The following is a 21,300-nucleotide window of genomic DNA, read 5'->3' as shown; positions in this document are numbered from 1 at the left end:
AAGATGAAACTCTTTTAATCACGTAGGCAACTAAGCTTCTGTAATGAAGAAGGGAACTTGTCTCACTAATTGGCAGCCCTTTGAACCGGCTCCAGCATTTACCTGGGAAACGTTTACAGGCCAAGTGTCTCAGTGACCTGAAGACATCACACATAAGTGGGGGACAGCTGGAGCTGGACTGGGTGATGGAGGAAAACACTTTCTGCACATAACCCTGAAGGTTCTCCTGCAGGGGTACCCCAAGAAACAGGTGTAATATATTACATACATTTGATCAAGAGAAGGAATTACGATCACTGAAACCAAAAAATGAAACAAATGATGTGCTTAAAAGTCAGGTCTGTAAACGGCGGGTTAAAATGAGGTGAGAACATTTACCTTGTTGACCTCCACGTTGTCCCCTTCCTTTAGTTTAATAGGGTCTATCTCACATGTCTTGTTGGATTCACAAATCTATGAAAAACATTCAGAAGGGAAAGGGACAAAAAATAAGGGTCAGGCCAAACATTTAAATACGAAATAAGCAAAGACGTAAGGAGTGAAACAAAGACAACAAGTAAGTCCAATTATTCAATAAGAAATTTAATCAAGAGCAGAAGGACATTGTTTCACACTGTTTGGAAAGTAAATCCTGTCAGAACTCCAGACCTATATACAGTGTGACATCTGCACACCCACACCTTGCTTGCTGTTAAGGTGAATTTTTCCATTCGGACTTCAGTGATTCATGAACACTTTGGCATTTGCACTGCATGTCTGTGTGTGTGTGTGTGTGTGTGTGTGTGTGTGTGTGTGTGTGTGTGTGTGTGTCCTTGTTACTCATACCTCATCTATTACAGGCTTGAGTGTAACCGCCAGGTAATTCTTTCCCACAATCTTCATCATGTCGTCAATGCAGCGTGTCGCCAGTGAGTTGCCACGGAATATAGTGTTAGCCTCCCTGTATGGACAAAGAAATAAAACCAACACAACAATTTCACTGTTTTGAACACATTTCCATACGATCATTTCAGAGTTTGACAGTCCCGCCCGATTATTGAAGAAAAAGAACATCTGTATTTTATGGCCTACATCTTATTTTTGTAATGCTTTCCATCATTCCTTCTCCTGTTTCAGCATCTGGATATGACATTAAACACAATCCTAGTTTCAGACGCAGGAGGGAGAAGTGACACTGTTAGACTGCGTTTTAACTTTATCATAATGCTAATAAACTTCATATGAGCATTCTTGATAAGCACTCTTTGAATATGAATTGTATTTAGGAGGAGGATTTGCTGTTTCATATTTAAAAGGTCAGAAGTGATGACTGAAAGGGATTCTTTTAGTATGAGCCTATGCCAAGTCTTTCATGTAAACCCTTTTCATTATGGCTGAACTTTCATTCCATTATCATAGGATCAAGGTATTATGTCAGGAGTACAACATCAAATAAAGAGAAGCAACATTGTGGGTCATGACATTTCTCTGGAGGCATTTTCACATCTACTTCCTCCTGTGTACCTTCGCTGCACTGTTTGGGTGCACGTGTGAGTACTCACTGAGTGTTGTCCAGCTCCAGCGCTGCCACAGCAGAGACAAAAGGCACAAAGCGATTGTGGTGAAGCAGCAGTCGAACCATGGGCAGAACAGCCTCGTATCGCTCTCTGTTGATGTCCCCCAAGATGTGTGCTGCTGATGCTGAGATAGGCTGCAAAGGCAAAGACGAGAGAAGCAGGAGGAGCGGAAGTGAGAGGAGTACATGAAAAAAAGAAGACGGCATGCAGCTGCTCAATTCCGTGATCCAAAAATGTAGGAAAAGATCGCACCAGAATATATTTTTTTTATTCTGGGTATTTGGTTCCCTGATGCCCCAGCATGATTGAACTTGGATTTTGTAATTTCCTAGTTTCCTAGTTAAAACCTAAGATAGGCTTTCCCTCTAGGATTTCTTTCTACCTGAGCTGCTGTCATACCTTCACATCTGGGGATTTGAGCAGCAGGTTGCAGAGTGGTGTGTAGCAGGCAGATGGCAGCACTGTGTCTTCTATGTAGGTCAGCTTCAAACGCAAGGATCCCAAATCATCAGACTTGGACTTGCTGCCATTCCCTTTGGGCTGGAGGAGATACCTGTTTGACCACAGATGGATAGACACTCTATAAATGTGCTGTTGAAAGACCTGCAAAACATCCTAAAGGCATTAATAATCACTGTTTACTTGTTGCTTACTTGTATTTATATTAGTAGAACATTAAGTCATTATCAATCTTTTTATGCCTATAAATTATTTATTTTGCACGACAAGCCTATTATGAAAATAATACATTTTTTCAATTACTGACTTTCTATCCATATACAGTAGAGTGTTGAAGTATAAATATAATTAATTTATGCTTTATAAGTCCAACAATAAGCCATTATGCCATCAATAAACATGCTAATAAGTACCTACCAGTTTTTATTTTTTAAAGAGATTTTTGGACATTTTGGATAGGACAGCTGAAGAGAGACAGGTAATGTTTGGAGAGGAGAGTAGGGGATGACATGCAGCAAAGGGCCGAGGTTGGATTTCAACCCACGGCCAATGCAATGAGGACTGTAGCCTCTGTACATGAGACGTGCAACATAACCGCTAGGCTACCCGGTTCCGATGAGCACTTTATGTAGTGAATAAATCAGAGAAATACAAGCTTATAAATAGATGTCTATAAAATACAGCAGTGTTTACTGTTTGTAATTAATCATTTGCATAAAAACACCTAAAGGATGTTTCCCTGCTCTCAAATGTCAGATAAAGCCACACAAACAGCTCTAGAGAACTTAATAACTCTCACTTCAAACTGAAGTTTTTTAATAATTCACTTTGCTTTTTAGAAAATATCTTCTATTTCTGCTGCATGCATGTCTCACTTACAGCCAACAGGTGGAGCAAAACACACACTGACTAAATGCAGTGCTTTGAGAGCTGCAGGTGAATGCTGCAGGCCTGTGCGTCGTACACTGATCTGTAATCATGGTACACAAGTACTGTGATGCTTCTCTGAAGATGACAACAGATCACCTGTGCTGATTGCATGAAGCTGAACAGTTTTTTTTTTTTAACGTGTGTAACATGGATAATTTCCAGCATAAACACAGGACATGAGGTACTGCCACCATGCAAAAAGCCACCCACGCACTGTGCTCACAGCCCTCATGTACTAACAGATTGCTATCTGGCGTAATCCCACATCACCTACACTGACGCAGAACGAGGAGAAACCCACACAAGGGAAAAACTGCTCCTACCTGCTGAATAGGAAGATTTCTCAAATCTATGCTGCACAAAAAAAGACTTCTTAATTACAGGCTTCATTAGGTAACACCTGAGTTCAAGACAGAGATGCATCACAGAGGACTCCAGAGCAACGAGCTCTACCTAATCATGCAGCTAAGAGGAAGACATCACAGTGACAATGTCTGTCTTAGTATTGTTTACTGCAAACAGCATTCATCGATTTAAAGTCTGTCAGAAAACAACAAGAAAGGCCAGGATGTCATCATTATTCCTTACAGTATGTTTTTATGTTTTCTACAGTTAAATAAGCTCTACTTCTGTTTTGACAAAAGAACAGGGATGCATCTTCTTATTTGATCTTAAAGTCACATTTCTCTAAACGGGCACATTGCACTGCTGCCAGCTTGTATTGAATTCAAAATATGGTCAAAATGATGGTTCGGGCATAAATGACTGAAATGTACCACTCTACTTCAACAATGTTTTACTTTGATGTTAGAAAGTGTATCATTCACATTTTGAAACACTACAGGCTTGGTTGTTGGATAAGAAAAATAATTACATACACATTTATACAAACAATAAGGACTCATTAAACACTGAAACATGTATGTTAACGCTTGATACCTACTGCTAACACAGCTACAACAAAGTGTATACAGCAGACTGTAGGTGTGTGTTAATGTCTGTGTTTTGAGTTGACTGAGGTAGGCCTGAGGAAGAAGTGGTGCAAATTATGAAAATCATGTGACAGGAGAAGAAACAAATGACCTGTTTGTATTTGTTTGAAGCAAATGATTTGACTACACCCAAATAATGTCCCTTTTTTCATTTGAACCTCCTTGTGGACGGTAATATGGGATTCCTTACCAGGCTTTGTGGATGTGGTCGTTTCGCAGGATCTTGACGTGGACCCGTGTCTCTCCCAGAAACACATCCTGAGCCAGATTCTCATTGTTCCATAAATCCACTCTGCAAATGTAGAAGAGGGGAAACTGATTTTAAGTGTCTCATCTGTAAATAAACATCATCATCTTACATCAAACCACATGTGTATGCTCGGCACAAACACATACACAATCAATTACTTTTTGGTAAAAGGAGGAAACATACATTTTATTTCTAAGTGGTGCTTACCTGCTCCGTGTGTAAAAGCCAATACAATAACCGTGCACTGAAACCACCTCAAATCCAAACCTCAAAACCATGCAGGAGTGTTTACCTTAGACTCTGTCTAGTCTTACCCAGTGAGCTATCAGTCCACTCTGACGGAAGCCCCACATATCCTTAACCAAAAAGCAGGGCTCTCTATCAGCAGTCAGAACACACCAGATCTAAATTCACTTATTTATCCTCAAAATTAGTCATTATTCATCTTCTCTCAAAACTATATTTAGGAAAGCAGGGACGGTGGTCACAGAAAGTGAAACACATAGATGAGGGAGAAAATAAAAACTCACTTGATCTCAAGTTTCTCGATGTCCTCTTCCTCCACTTGGAAATGAGACTTTTTAGAGTAGCTGCTGGACCGTGTGACCTGAGCATGAACATGACGAGACTTGTTAAGGCACCAAGTTATTCAACTGTGAGTTAACTTAAAGCCCATTTTATTTTAAATCATGTGACACGACAGCCAAATGTGCAGGTGCAGAATTTACCTCAAAGAAGAAAGTCTCTTCAAAATGAGGGTTGCTGGTTTTCTTCTTTACCTTTGTCTTCTTCTGGTCCGACCTGAGGAGACACATTACAAACACTCTCAAACTCTTGTTTACTATTGATTTATAACCCTGCTTCTTTCATACAGGTGGTGAAATTCTCTGTTGATTCATCACTACAAACAACATTGTCATTAGATATAATGTGATTACAGCTTATTTTACAGCTGCTTTAAAGAACCGGTTGGTTTGTCTGTTGCTTTCGAATTTGAATTCTTGATACACTTTGTGCCTTGATGTGTAACTTATGATCCATGTCATTCCTAACTCTCTCTCTCCCTGATTTCTGACTCCGTCCTATCTCTACAATAAAAGGCACAAAACGCCCAAAAATACATCTTAAAAAGAAGAAAAAAAACGCTTATTGTTCAGTTCAAATGATGGATTTTATTTACAACTTGTTCTTATTTCCGCACATCTAAACAATAAGTTAATACTAAATAACGCTTATTAAAATAAGGAGGTTGGGAAAACTGCATAATGCTTTTCCAAAATAGGAGTCTCCATTTCATGTTGAAATATCAATGAAGAAAAGTCATGCTAAAAAGTAGCAAACAAGCCATTTCTACACCAAAACCAAGAGTATAACAGTTGTATTGTTGTGTGTGTGTGTGTGTGTGTGTGTGTGTATGTGTGTGTGTGTGTGTGTGTGTGTGTGTGTGTGTGTGGCTCTCATAGTTACCTGGCAGGTCCAACGAGTGACACAGTGGCATATGGGTCACAGTTCTGTCCACTGATCAAAGGCAGTCCCTGGCACTCGATTATCCTAGAAGACACAAAGACAGAGGGAGAACCACGATTTATACAAACAACGTGTTGGTACACAAAATGGAAGATTGAGAAATTAACTTTTAAAGTTGTGATATTTTTAAGAATTATTAGAGGTTGAACATATTTCGTATTAACATAGTTATCACAATCCACCATTCAAAATGAGTGTGTAAAGCCCATCATCTAAAAAAGTGATATCGCTGTGCTATTAATCCTCTTTTTACTTAGGATATCACATCTCTGTATTACAATGGGAAAATAGAATTTCAGAAACAATTCAGGTTTCTGAACAACACATTTTAAGACCTCAATGAGTCAAATTCCCACACAGCCAAATACACACAACTACAGACATACACATAAAATGCACTTTAATGTTGCAATAATTCTTAACTACTGCTGTACTTTAATCACTTTTACCCAAATCTGAAATTGGATTTAGAAGGTTAACATACAACACTTTTAAACAGTGGCGGTGGTGTGTCTACGTATATATAGTAAAACAGTAAAAGTGGTGCTTGCAGACTTCATGTAGAAGAAGTGCTTTGCCCTTATGTTTGGCTCGTTGCATACAGGGAACACTGCTTTTTTCACAGGTGTTTCAGGTGACAACAAACAGACCCTGTTGGCACCCTAAACAGGATGTGGCTGCTAAGAAGAAGTCACCAGAGACTAAGAATGAATTTGGGCTGTCACTAAGTGAGGCCAGAGGGAGAAACCAAGCAGAGCCAATGTCAGAATGTTTATGTATCATCTTCCAGGCCGTCATGACGATATTCCCTACAGTCTCCTTTGTATCTCTTAACTCAGCTCCATCTCACTCATCTCATCACTGAACAACAGGGGGCCGTTTCAGAAAGAAGCTTCAACAAACTCTCAGTCTACCCCCGATCTCTGAGTTGATTTACCCTTAGATGGGAAAATTAGTTTCCAGTTCCAGAACAGCTGATTTGAGTTTGTTCATTTAACTCTCAGTAGGTTCACTAAGTATTCAGCATGACTATAAAAAGTCAACATTAATGGAGCCTTGATTCTACAATGCACCATGGAAACAGGTGACAAAAAAAGACATCCTCATACTTTAATCATCTTGAAATATATGTTCTAATGAGGACACACATCAAGTATGAACATAAAACAAAAAAAAAGTGGTGTTGGAGAAAACTTCTACTATGTATAATGTTTCAGGTAAAAAACTGGTGAAATGATGTTGATCCTAAAATGTGTTTTCATTTAGGTGCAATCCAGCGTGAGAAAAGTGAACTAGAACAAACTAGGCTAATGGTAGTACCTTACTTTTATCATATCTGACATATTAAACAAAGTAAATATCATTGAGTGGCTACTTCAATGTGTGTTAGCTTTATGCCCAACATAATTCTGTATTCACACAAATAAATGTCTCCTCCCTTATGTCCTGTTAACTTCATTAATTAGACCTCATCTGACGTGAATGTAACTCCCTGATTAGTAAAGCAGCCCGTTCATCCCGAGGCTTCTCGACTAATGGACATGCAATGTTCAACAAGAAAAGTACATTTTATATGCCTCACAGATACTATTATGACAACCTGGATTTTAAACACAAGTGTGTGATACGGACTCAATGGATGAATGAATGAAATGAAACAGCGTTTCTGGTTCTGTAAGTTGAAGGAGACGGAGAGAAACTCTGGCTTCGTTGAAGTAAACCTGCTCCCGACCAGGTTAGGGTTACAGACTCAGTTACCATAGTAACAGACTAAGGGCCTGATTTACTAAGCTCCCAAGTAAAGAGTACGACACAAGGCGCGACACTCTGCACATTGTTGCGCACCAGACAGCTGGCCAACGCTGTGTCTGATCGGACATAAATGCACAGTAAAGAGGTATCGAAGATGGGGGTACAAGCAGTGGTTAGGTACCCCCATCCAAGCGTCCCAGGGAGTAGCAGCAGGGGGCTATAGAGGGGGGAGACGAGTGCATTATGGAGAGGAGCGCACCGGAGGGGACGAGCTAGGGGAGAGACGCGCAACCCGAGAAAAAGGAAATCCCAGTTTAAGATGAAATGTTGGTGAAAAGAGGGAAACAGGAAGACATTGATGTCAATGCTGAAAGTCTTTAGAATGCAGATCTATGGATGTTCAGTTTTGTTTACATAGGCAACAATAGCCTATAGTGTAATCATGCTGTTTCATGCTGTCATATACATGTGTGGGGAATAAAGAGATCTTTATGCCTTCTTTTGTTGTGCCTATGTCTCCTCCTACAATAACAGCAGCCTGTTGTGCGTAACACTGGTATCCTGGGTGAGCACGTTCTTTTCAAAGTTGTTAAATTCAGACACCGTCACAATCACCGCAATTTTTGCCATGCTTGGTAAATCTCAATGCGTGTACTAACTTAACGTCTTTGCATTTTCTCCTCCCAGTATTTTGCATGCTAGGGCAGAAACGCCCCATACTGCATATTCATTAAGGCAAACATACTAAACGGACAATGCGTTTTGTTTTGCTCGTATGAAAGACGCAATCTTCACTGCGTGCCGTTAGTAGATCAGATAACACTTTTTTTGCTGGTGGTATCAAGTTTGCACATGTTTTAAGACACGCAAACCTTTAGTAAATCAGTCCCTAAGAGCTAAAGTTACCTCTCTTCCTGGTATGGGCTTTAGTTTACCCTCTTTCTCAGGTTTGAGTTCCTTCCTGAAACGGAAAGCCCAGAGTTTCCCTCATTTCAGGGTCAACAGACTCTCTGTTTGTACTAAACCTGCTTTCTGAAACGGGCCTCAGGATGACTAGAGGTGTGCAACAATAAGCTTGACAGCCTTGATTTAAAATGTGCTTCTTCCTCTGGTCAGGATCATATAGGAAAAACAAAAACAAAAGAGCCTGTAGTGTTCATCATCTATGCATGTTGAGAGAGCTGAACACAACATCTAAGTGACAGTGAATGACGGCAGCAGAAAACCACAGTAGTTGCAGTGTGAGAAGCAAAGGCTTCCTGCTCAGATGCCATCACTTCCTCCTCATCACGCTGCTGTCCAAGTATGAATGGGGAGATGCAAAACAGCTTGCGCTCTGACAAACATGTTTACTTGAATGTGCACTCTGTGTGACCAACCTCTACCCTAAATGAACAGCACATCCTCCTAATCTGAAAAAAGAAAAAGGCCACGTTTGTTAAAAATCTTTTCTTTGCAATATTATGAAAATATTACATCAAGTGGTTGGGGTTGATCATTGACTGGAACTCCATAAATAGCTGTCCAAATAAATGCTGGCTGCAAGTTACTGCGTGTTGTGGGAATTATTATCTTTCTAAGCAGCAGGTAGATAGATAAGTGCAGGTAAAGTGTATTAACTCTACCATGACAAAAAAAAAAAAGATTTTTTTAAGGATAGTATTTGTACTTGGACCCCAAAGGCTAAGGTAAGAAAAAAAAAAAAGCAGTTTGCAAATCCGTTCCCACAGTTTATAAATGTGTGCGCACAGATTTGACATCTGTGGCCACAGTTTCGAGCACACAGATTAAGTCATCTTGGTAGAGGTTTCAGGTTTAGCTTGCGGTAGCAATGGAAGTTAACTTTCTAACAAGCTTTACGTTATGCCTTTCTTTGAACAATTAACTATTTAAATATAGTACTAAGTACTAGTACAAGAAATGTGTTTTAAAAAAAGAAAAAGAAAATCATACATACAACTATTTTTTCTCAGTCATTGCACTTTAAACTAAAAATAACAGTATAAAGATATTGTTATTATACGTGAAATAAAACTTGTGAAACATTTGTCCTGTTCTGTGATTTTTAAGGACGACAACTCTCCTGTTTCAGACAGGAAGGTGTGATGTTTCAACAAACCACACAAATGACAGAAAAGAGATCTGATTGATACATGTCCTTAATTAATCTTTATTTATTTTATTCCTGCTGGTATATATAGTTTTTAAGAGTGAAATATAATTGAGGGTGAATGAGGATTCAATATTTTAGATCAGGCTCATTCCTTAGAGAAGTAGTTTGTTTTTTTCTACTCATGAGGTATACGGGAAAATATTTATACCTGATCCTTTAATTTAAAGGACTTTGGTTTCAACTTGTTTGCTTTAAATGGACTGATTTATTAATAAATATTCCCTGGCTCAAAAGACAATCTTTATTATCAGGCCTCACTGGACTGAAAGCCAGATTATGTTGGTACTCACCGGACCAGTAAGTGTTGTCCCACTGAGCCGTTTTCTGTGATCACTTCATTCAATCGCATCTCCAAATGAACCTTCCCCTAGTCAACACAAAAAAGAGAAGATTCAAATCACAAGACGATGAACCACGCCACAGCCCAAATACAACGTTTGTAGTGGAACCTTAAGTTAATAAAGAAACAACAACATACAAATCTGTACTGTATCACATGTTTGTGAGAAATGTAACCCTTCTCTACATTATTAAAGGGACATATTCTGTTTTAATACATTTATGTTAAACAATTTTGTGCTTTTTTTCTCAGTGACTTCATTTCTCTTCATGTCATTTTCAAAGTTCTGTCTCTTTATTCTTTAGTTAAGATTGATCTGTGGCCCAGCTAAATCTCAAGTAACATGTCGTTTTATGTTAATGGAGGCAATATGGGTGACAGGAGCCACAAGCAGCTGTGAATTCTGTCATCACTGAAAGAGATCTTTGGGGTTCGGATGTGGTGAAGGCTGCAGGTCTCGCCTTCGGATGCGTTAGAAAAAATAAAATGGGAGAGAGAGAGAGAGAGAGAAAGAGAGATAGAGAGACATAGAGAGCAAGAAAGAGAGAGCTAAACAAAACGCCCACATACTTGCACTCTGTCTCTGCAATTCAGCACTTGGCTGAGCTGGTGAGGAGATCTTTCTGATGCAAGATAGGCCTTTGAGCCAATACAATCCTCATACATTGCAAGGATCCAAATAAGCAAACATCCACAGCAAATTAACACTCACATTAAAACTAGATGTCCTCACCTTTGGGTAATACAACTGTTCAAGAGATATATTGTTTCTAAGGACATTGCATGTTAACTGGAATGTGAGCTAACACTATTTACAGGCTACACACACATCCTGTTTGACTGCCAACCAAGCAAGAGAGGCTGTACTATAACACCTCCATCACTTACAGTAGTGATGTAGCTCTGCAGCTGAAAGTGTCTACTTGTGAGTGAATCAGTGTAGCAGCAAATACCCAGAATAGTCTGGCGTGGGCTAATGGCAGCTAAAGTCAACATGTTAGCTACAGCAGCAGAGAAGTGATAGCACGCCATGCTTTCTACTGGAAAAAGCAAACAACAAAACTATCCGATCAAAGAAATGTACAGTTTTTAGAACAACGCATACATATGTTTGGTAGAAAATAGATTGGCATGGTTCACCATCAGACCATTTTCTTCATTTTAACTGCAAATTCATCTATCAAATAATTCACAATAACTCAATGACATAAGTTGTGCAAACCGCGAGGAGTATTGTTCTCTTATCAGAATATGTCCTCTTCGGACTTTGGACGGGCGAAGTGGTTTAAAAAAACAATGACAAACTAGATTAAGGCAGTATGCAAAATCTAAGTTACCATCTTGTGTGCAGTCATAACAATCAGCAGCATAAGCAGTTAGATAAACCTGGACTCGTTTTTTTATTTAGAAGTTTAAAAATCTTAGTGACTGTGATGAAGCTGCATCATTTCAATAACAGTATTTGTTACCCTTCATCAGGGACATCAACTTCAGAAATACTGGACTGAACACAGCACTCTGTATAGGAGTTTGTTTGTCAAAGTTTGCAGCTACAGACTACAGCAGGCTGTTACTTTACGGGCAACACATTTCTAATTGTTGTCATTCATAACCACCAACTAATACCCGCATGATAAACGAGACTTGTCTCTGTGAGAAAGCGAAAAAACTTGCTTAGAAATATATTTTAATAGACTGAATATACCTCCATCTGTATAGTGAATGATAAGCGGATCCCGTGCTACCTGAACAATGAGGGGTGATCTGAAGGGAGCATTCAACAACATCCGGAGCTGCTGTTGGATCTTACAAACAGACGCAGGAGGATTTTAATCAATTTGGTTGTTTTTTTACAACCGCATTGAAGAGGGAGGGCGTGTGTTGTTCAGATGGCCGCTTTAACTATAAAGTGGTGCAGGAAACACTGAAGATGTCTCAGAAATACTTTTATGTCTTGGTGTCAAAAGAAAAAAAAAAAAAAATCAACTAAGTTCCTGCATATTGAATTTCATGTGCCTGTGACTACAGTGCTGCACACCGACATCCAGTTTTCAATGGGGGGCTAACAGATGCAGCCAATCAATAAAATTGATTGTATAAGTTATACATAATTATCACTATGAAAATCATATATAAACATTGAACTTTCAAAAGGACTTACCTGGACTTCTGAGTTAGGATCTACTGGATGAAGGCTTAACCAGTGCTCTTTTCCACTGTAATTACACAGGTCATCCTTTCGTATTGACACCTTGCCTGTAGAGAAACAAACACAAAAATATATAGAACACAACTCCTCTACTCAGATGGAAAAAATGCTTGTGCAACACTTTTGTACTTAATGCAACTTACCGACGGGGAGGTCCCGTTGGAAAACGCTCTTGGCGTAAACGTAGAAGGATAAACACTGAAAAGGGCGTGGGATCTCAAAGTAGAAGTCCTCTCCATAGAAAGGGCTGTAAACAAAGGCAAAGATTTCAAGGTTGCATTTTTTGAGGGTGGGGGGGACAGTGTGTGGAAATATGTGTCTTGTCCCTTCTAGTGTTTTGTGATAACAGTGACCAGATTAGTGGTGTTAGCCTGACGACCAACTTCTCTTTGATTCGTCTGTGAAAAATTCTATTCTGGAAAACAGCAATCTGCTAAAAATCATCATATTTATTTTATTTTGTATGACTGAGTTTGAAATTATGAATCAAGGTCAATGGATTTTAATGAACAGCATATTTGGATGAGTTTTAAGCTCAAGATTACTCCTTTTCGAACACGTACAGTCAACATGTAAATACACATTTCTGTTGCATTATGCATTATTCTCTTGTGGGTTTGTTTCTTTTGCTTGTTGTTTGTCTTGGAAAAAAAAAATGTTCAAAATAAAGACTTCAATCAATCAATACCCTGATCTAATATCAAATGACTATACACATTTTGATAGTTACTGAAGAGTGAACACTCTCTGCATCACTATAACCTCTATACACGAAACAGGGCCTGAACAAGGTGTAAGCCCTTTCCAAAAAGCTGTGATCCATTAAGACAAGCTGTGATGGGAGAATGTGCTCACTAGTGAGCAAACTCTGACCCATTTGTACAACAATCATGGGAGAAAGGGATGATGCATAATGTTAAGGTGGTGAATGGAAGCCAGGTTGTATATTGCTACTTCGCACACATTTTAATGTAACTACCGGTAATGCAACTTTGAGGAACTTTTGGTTTGAGTGAATCTTCTAGGACCCTGTAGAAAAAGGCCTTTGGTCATATGTCTTTGCTGATCATGTCCTCTGTACATGTGTAAAAACTGTTTTCTGATGAAAGAGTTTCACCATGCATACTTTTAAAAGTCAAACTTATCCCTCATCAGGAAACTTTGCCTCAACTGACACTGACCCAATGGCAGAGGTTTACAGGCAAAAAAAGAAATAGTCTTTCAGTATATCAGTATTTTTTTCAGTCAGCTTATTCAAGACTCCTCACAGAAGCTTCAATATATAATGTTTATGATAGATCTTAGTCATTACAAACATTTAAGCCAAAAGTGTTGTTTAAAAAAAAAAAATACCCCATTACTATTCCATCAAGAACAATGTCATTTTCAAAAAGATCTAGAGTGTGAAATGGCTGCACACTTGTACCACCTGCATGCACAGATTGTGTAAATGAGCAAAGTCTTGAAATAAAGCCAGTGACAGCTCTTGCACAACTGTGCATATGCTTATTGTCTGTGACAGTTACAGAGCAGGCCAAGTTTGCATTAAAAAAAAAAAAAATGCGCGTTGACCTATCATCACCTATTGTGCTTAGATCACCCCAGGGTGAGTGTACCACTGAGCTGACCATTCTGGCACAATGTGCAGTAATCATTGTGATTCCTGTTAAGACATAAGTACTGCAGTGACACTTGGGTGTATTGCTGTTGGTATTGCAAGAGAACAACGCCAACGCAGCATGAAGACACTTGCAGATTTTTGTTTTGTTTGTGACCTCCTGCTGTGACCTTCTATTTGCTTTCTAATCGCCACCTGGCCAACAAGCTCCTAGATTTTCATGTAAAGATAAAAAAATAAATATTCTGTGTATCTCGTATGGTTTTTAAAGAGTTACTGTAAACGGCAATATTTCAGCTGCATAATTTATGCATTGACATTCATGACGTGTTTTGCATCGAGCATTTGTTGTTGTTTGTGGGTTCACAGTCACAAATTTCAAGGCCGACTATGATTGCTTAAGGGAACTTAACAAGCCATATTTCAGCTCTTTTGACAAAACAGTGTTTACACTTTAAAGCTTCTATGAGGAACTTTAATTTGTGTCAATTTTGGCGCCTCCTGTGGCCAAACCAGTATGCCTTTTCGTTTTGCTAATCTTGTACTATGAATCTGATCTGAAAATGAAAACAAAAGCTGTTTTCACATATGCACTCCTGAATGCTCCGGAGATTCTGCTGATCTGGCTTTTCACATATGCTCCTCACAGCTGGAGACTATCCCTGTCATACAGGAGGGGCGGGGGGTGTCTCCTGAGGTAAGACGTGACGAAAAAGACGCAGAAGTAGTGCACAAAGCAACAGAGTCCGTTATACAATGTTATATAATGAGAGTATTTGCCTTTATATCAATGCTACGTGCAGTTCAACGGAATCACACTTTCAACAAAAGAGCGAAGAACAACATACTGACGAACAGAAAACGTAATATAGCTGTTAATTAGGTTCAAGGAGATCGTAGCGGTCTCATGCATACACTCTATGCACTGACTTCAGTCACAGTATATAAACGTCACTCCCCATTCCCATTGGCTCAAACTGAATTCGTCAGAGAACATCCAGCTGGTTTCTCATATTAGCTCACTAGAAGTAGAAATAGGTCTGGCAGGAGAAACTCCTGGTGAAGTCTGAATGAATGTAGCTGTTTGCATTCAATCATACAGTTCCTCCGGCAAATAGCAGGAGTTTTTCCAAGAGTCTTCTGCAAGTAGGAAAGCCCTAACAGTATGCTTTCACTAACTTTGTATGACACCCACCAGGCAGAAGCGGTTTCAAACTGTTCTGTATAGAAATTATCAGTCTTGTTCTGGTGGTCTTGTTTGCTATCGTAGGTCACATAGAAGCATCAATATTAATTTCAGTCAGTTTTATAACCAGCTAAAATCTCCCCACAGGAGCTATAAATATGGATCATACACATTAACAGCTTGTTCCTCCAACACCAATTTCTGCTGCTCTATCAGATCTATATATTATTTTATTTATGTACACCTCAGGTATGCATGTATTACTTACAGTGACTCACAGCTGATCACAGCCTTTGAAAGTCGATACAGTCTATTGTTTTTTTCATTTATTAACTTATTTTATACAGTCTTTGAATGCTGCCAATAGATGAAAAAGTCATGTAAGTAATGCCCTCAGTTTCATGAAGTAGATCTAATATAGCCGATATTATTGGGTCAATATGGGTCCATGATATCAGGTTTTTCCCCCCAATGTATACCAAAATGGTTAAAGGTTATTAAAAAAACAAAATGTGGAATACAAAAAAACACTGCTCTGGGTAATTTAAAAAGGTGTCTTCAAGTAGTTTGTCAAACAGAGTGTACTCGAACATGTGGGTTTAAAATACTGTCCACACTGTCAGCAGCAAATGTAACAGAGTATCACTTCTGGCCAGACATTTGTCCACAATATAATTGGTTGATGATGATTACCATTGTTAAATGTTCTCTAAAATTTGGTGCACAACCCACATAGAAAAGGTTTACTTTTCATTCCAGCACAGAAATTCAACACATACAAATATTAAGGTCTAAGGGTCACTGAATGTATTTTACAACCTTGATCTCTGCTGTCCACCCGACCTAACTACACACTATGAAATCCTAAACACTTAACCCTTCATCTTTTTGGTCTATAACAATGTTAATACTGCAGTGCAAAACTGCATTAATGGCTTTGTTTTATTTAAGACAACAACTGTTGAATCGGGTGTTGTGCTAACAAACATGTTTAAAATTATCATATTTGAGCACAACTACCACAAGAGAAGACGCTGTTAATTTACCAGCAAATTGAACTGTACAAGCAGACGGTGGACATCACAGGGTGTCCTTATTACTCATCGGGGCTGTGGGAAATGTTCTTGTTATGTGTGTCACCTCTACCATCCATGCTCTAAAACCTCTCTTTTCATTTCCTAAGTACGCAGTTAATTAGAAAATCATAGAAATGGCTTGAAACAGAAATAAAAAAAAGAAACTGTACATGAATTGTGAGCTTGGAATACTAAAAGCTAGCGTGACAAAAATATCTGAGAAAAAGAAATAGATCTGCAGATTTATTTCTACTGGCAACCTCATACTTTACATTGTCTGGTAATTTCCAACCAGACAAGAGAGAATGGCATGAATGAAAGGTGATCAATGATTTAAAAAAATATCTGATCTGTTCAATTTCTTAAATGAACTAAATGAGTTATTTAAATGAATATTCAAGTCATATTTCTTCATGTACAGGGTTTTGTTAAATGTGTAATATCACTGCATTAAACATCAGTTTGATTATACTTTAACAATATTAATCAAAAATGTGTTCAGGGATATAACCCAACCCTTTACAGGTAACATACAGATAACACAGTCACTATTATAATCACACCTGTTGGCACTGAGAAGGGTTTAAATTCACATAACTGTGTCATATTACTGTTGGAAGAAACCTAAGTGTCAGGAAGAACATTCACATGGCTGACATGCAGCTTTCAATCAATGAACAGCACGTGCCAGAGCCCTATAACTGGCTGGTTTTCAGCACAGAACTGGCTGCCCTTTAGGATCTAGTGCATTGACAGAGAGCCCAAGCATCTGTGCCCCAAAGCCCTGCCAACCTAACTCCTCACAAGCAAGACAGTGAGCTAGACTGCTTGATCTGACATAGCTGAATGTAGGTTAAGCACTACTTCAATGTACTTGCTGCCTGCAGATGACCCACCTGTACCCAAACAAACTAAACAGCGCTTGGACAGTTGTGGTAGATTAACTGTTTTTATGCTCAAGAAAAACTGCAACCATTCTCTTTTAATGTCTTTGGGGACAGAATAAATGTAGCACCAAAACCACTGGACAGCTGGTACATTTATACAATTTTGACTTATGCAGTTGTAACCTCCTTATTAACACTTACATACAGTATATGTCCTCTAGACGACCTTTGTTTCTATTGTTACCTTTATTTTTTAATAATTTTACACTGTGAGACGGAGACAATTGACCACAAACTGTTTCAACATGCCTGCTTAATCCTAGGGATTATTTGTAATTAGAGGTTGCATACATCCTGTAAACCATTGAAAAAAGAAGCATGTACAACAGGCATGAGTCAAGCACTGTGAAAAAAAACATAGCGGTCCGATTATGAGTGATTATTAAGATGTGTTAAACCGAAGCTAAGGCAGATGAGAGTGACACAGAGAGAAAGGCAGGGGAGAGCGTAGGAGGACTCACTTCCTCACAAACTGTAAAATCCTTTTGAACAGCATCGAAATCAAGAGAGAAAAAAAAAACAGCTATTATGAAATACCTGGAGAAGGCAGGCCTATGTTTACAGTAAGATGTCCAATGATGTAAACAGAATACTAAAGCTTTCCTGGTGCCCACATCTTTCTCTGGATTGCTTGAGAACATAAAGTTACCATAAAAAAAGCGCGTTACAGTCTGAATGATGTGCCCCTGCACACAAACAGTTCTGAGTCACATATTAGCAGTTTATAAAATGTAATCAAAGGAATACATTTAGCCAAAACAAAAATAATTAATCAAAATCAAAAATAATAATTGTCTGTGACAAAGTAAGGTTTAAATATAAGACTTTAAGTACATCCAAATTCAACCCACTTTGTGTCCTAACAAGGAATTTTGCATAAGCACAAAACTAGCAACTTGAACAGCCATCGCTCTATTAGACAGGTTACATTTACAGGAGAATTTCAGTGCTGCATGTTGTGTTGCTGCTTTTTCAGCTTCCCTCGCCTTTTATCGTTCTAACTTTGTGGCAATATAGGCAGAGTTTGACGAATAGCACAATCGTTCTACTAATTCTAATGTACAGAATTATACAACTTTTTTATTTATTTGGTATACTTCCAATACTTAACTAACAAACCTGTTAGTGTACAACCAAAATCAAATATTGTCTGAATAAACTGAGCTATAATAAAACATAAAGTCCCTTCTTGAGACAGCTGCACCAACCTATTGTTAGATCATCCACCACCTTCAAAAAGGACTTTTGAACATCTTCATTATTATTGAGACTAATGGGAGTTCATGTAGCTAAAGAATACTTTGTGTGATTGTTGTCTGTTCAATGCAACAACAAAATTATGATGTTTGGAAATGAAAGCAACATGAAAATGGACTCCATGCATGTGATGATGTGATGCAAGTTACGTGAGTAACATGCCTACCTGACGCTCTTGTCAAACACTTTTGTGCGAAACACCTCCTCCTGATCCAGACTTATGGTGCAAAAGGTGCAGAGATCCCTTTGTCGATTCGGACCTGAGACTGGACCCAGGTTCTTTGCTTCACCTGCAGCACAGAGAGAAAAACATCATCAAATAATAATCGACTTTCCTGAGTAAAATATTTCTATAATCAATTTATTGTAATAACTTGAAAATGTGTTGAATGTACAAAAATCTTTGACTCACAGATGACACATTTGAAACAAGTTATTACAATATCTATAAAGATTTGACTGATAAAGAAATAAAGAAATAACACGGGTTCATCGAAACATCTGATCTCCTAGAAGTTTTGACAACTTGTATATTTAATCGTCAGATTTTGAAGTACGCTTCAATTGGAGTTACACATCTCCTAAAAGCTTCAAATGTACGCGTTTGAATCAGTAGCAAGATGTTTAATATTAAGTAATGTATATTACAGTCAACGCACAGAACTCTTGACAATCTGCAGAGCGGATGTAGCGGAAGAAGACTTGAGCCTCATATGTGGGTAAAAACATGAAACACTGACTTCCTCTGCGATGACAGTAGCGCTGATTCACAAATGACAAACACCTTTGTAACACACACACACACACACAACACTTGCACACACTACCATTGCATCCATGGCAGACCCAGATTACACGCCATATAATTTTGTGCAACATGTACATTCTCAACCACTGAATCAAAGCCAGGTAAATTTAACTGGAATCTCCAGAATGGCTCAAGGCAGTCACTGCAAATACAAGACTATCAATAACTTCACAAGTCTTGTGGATTAGAAAGTCAAAGATAGCAGTCTAAATTGATCCTCTAGCTCCAGTACCCTAAGCCCAGGTAGGGACCTAATTAAGAAAAGCCAAGTATGAGATCAGCTTTTAAACAGACTATTAATAAAGGGTGTAAATTTAGCACTGCCAGTGAAAACAACCAGGTTGTCACTAAGCTTGGACTAGGATGACCCGGTGGGAGTAGAGCCACTATATGCACTTTGGCAGACCAACCCTACTGCAATCTCTTCTCTTTTTCCACTAAAAACAGAAGCTTGTCACCCTGTGATAACCATGACATAAAGATCAGAGAACAGTCATAAACAATACCTGTTTTAGCTAATGGATTGAGTTTAAAAACTGGACATCTTGAAGGTGCTCCAAGAACACATCTTCAAAGTTCGCAGAGTGCCACATTCACTGATGTAGGCTAGGAAAACAGACTAAGTGTGAAGAAGGAAGAATGGAGTTTCGTAAGACTGCAAAGGGAGTAACATGCCATTAGAGTTCCTCTATTTTGTTCTGCTTGCCATTTTCTCATTAATTCATAGTAGTGAAACGGCTGTCTCCCTATTGTGTTCCTATGAATACAAGATAGTTGCCCTTACAGTAAGCCACATTTATAGCTTGTTATTATGGTCTACACTTTGTAAGAATAAATAATATCTCTTTATGTACACATTTGATTCATCAAACACGATCAGAAAATTACTTCATAGTATTATTAATAATACTGGTTAAAGACAACTTTGGTGCAAGCTTATTTTATGCATTTTCTCAGAATAAACTCCACTGAATTTTACCTTTCCAGCGTAGGTATATAACAAGACCCCTGGGTCAAATGAGAGCCCAACCATAATAAACCATCTCAAACACCAAAAAGAGAGGGCGATGCAGCAGCAGTGTACACTTCTGAAACATGATCCTTAAAATGCATGTATTGTATTGGCTTAAATTCTGAAAGGAGAGCAGCCACTCGTATCTTGAAAACAAATCAAAACAGCTGATAAGCACAGGGTGTGAATGAGGACGAGGATGCTGGCTTGTTTGGTATTTGTCTTTAATGCCAATGTTTCCGTTTGTAACATAATAGCTGAAGTGATTTGCTTTGCAGATTAAATTACGAAGAAAAAAAATGTACCTGTAAATGATGATGTGTTAGAGAGCACAGACATGCACGACCAAAAATCCACTTGTTATTGTAGATATTTTTATTTTATGTGTTTAACTAAAAGCCTTGAGAAGCTACCTTAAAAAGGGCTTGTAAGATTTCCTTTGTGGCTTGATTAGATATATGCGTATCGATAAAAAATGTAGGACTATAGTCCAACATTAGAGATAAGATACCTGACTGTCAGATACCTGCAGTGAGTAATGTTAAAGCTGAATAGATAGACTGAAACGCCTGGTTGTAGCTAGCTTACTTTCTCATCAACGTTGTAATGACTATATTGCAGCAGAAATTCCTTAAAAAAAAAACAAACACGCATTTTGAGAGGGTTATCATTTCTAGTCAACATGGGGCATGTCGGCTGACGTTCAATGATCCATGCTCTATGGACACAATAATCCACAACAAGCTAGTAGCAACATCTAGCATGCTAGGCTAACTTGACGTTCAGCAGCTGCAGCAAGCAGGCAGAGAGGAGCCGACCACATGAACTGGCTGCTGCCTCTCTGCCTCTCTGCCTCTCCGCTGTCGACCTGCTTGAAGGCACGCCGCGCCCCTCCGGCTTCACAGTCGCTGCTCGCCCGCTCACCTCTCTTTCCACCCCCACCCCCAACCCCCCCAACCCCCCAAAAAAAAAAAAAAAAAAGTCTGCCCCAGTCAAAACTTACATATTTTACCCCGCAGACTCTGTAAAATCCGAATTCTCGCGTCGTCCTCTTCCGCCATTGTCAGAGCCGAGCTGACTGCATTCAGCGCTGGTTTATCATATCCGTTTGTGAATGCAGGCAGAGTGAAGAAGAGAAAGCCAGTCCCACTGCCGCGTCACGCCAGGTCCCGTACACACACACACACACACACACACACACACACACA

The 21,300-nt window shown here is 38.9% G+C and overlaps 1 protein-coding gene across 1 annotated transcript in view; it reads right to left on the bottom strand.

The window, feature by feature from the left end:
* The window catches only part of rasa2 (RAS p21 protein activator 2), a 30,975-nt gene extending 9,675 nt beyond the window's left edge, over window positions 1-21,300 (bottom strand). The window contains exons 1-14 of the mRNA XM_020641739.3: window positions 21,096-21,300; window positions 18,439-18,562; window positions 12,332-12,435; window positions 12,141-12,235; window positions 9,930-10,006; window positions 5,655-5,738; window positions 4,916-4,988; window positions 4,718-4,794; window positions 4,128-4,229; window positions 1,956-2,109; window positions 1,542-1,690; window positions 826-940; window positions 379-453; window positions 103-226 (exon numbers count right to left, since the gene is read on the bottom strand). Of these exons, the coding sequence (XP_020497395.1) occupies window positions 103-226; window positions 379-453; window positions 826-940; window positions 1,542-1,690; window positions 1,956-2,109; window positions 4,128-4,229; window positions 4,718-4,794; window positions 4,916-4,988; window positions 5,655-5,738; window positions 9,930-10,006; window positions 12,141-12,235; window positions 12,332-12,435; window positions 18,439-18,562; window positions 21,096-21,153 (1,411 nt within the window). The 5' untranslated portion in view covers window positions 21,154-21,300. The remainder of the gene's footprint in view (window positions 1-102; window positions 227-378; window positions 454-825; window positions 941-1,541; window positions 1,691-1,955; window positions 2,110-4,127; window positions 4,230-4,717; window positions 4,795-4,915; window positions 4,989-5,654; window positions 5,739-9,929; window positions 10,007-12,140; window positions 12,236-12,331; window positions 12,436-18,438; window positions 18,563-21,095) is intronic.

Source organism: Labrus bergylta, chromosome 11 (assembly GCF_963930695.1).
Source record: "Labrus bergylta chromosome 11, fLabBer1.1, whole genome shotgun sequence".
NCBI lineage: Eukaryota > Metazoa > Chordata > Actinopteri > Labriformes > Labridae > Labrus > Labrus bergylta.
Note: the sequence above shows the minus strand (reverse complement) of the source record. Positions and strands in the feature narration are given on the sequence as shown.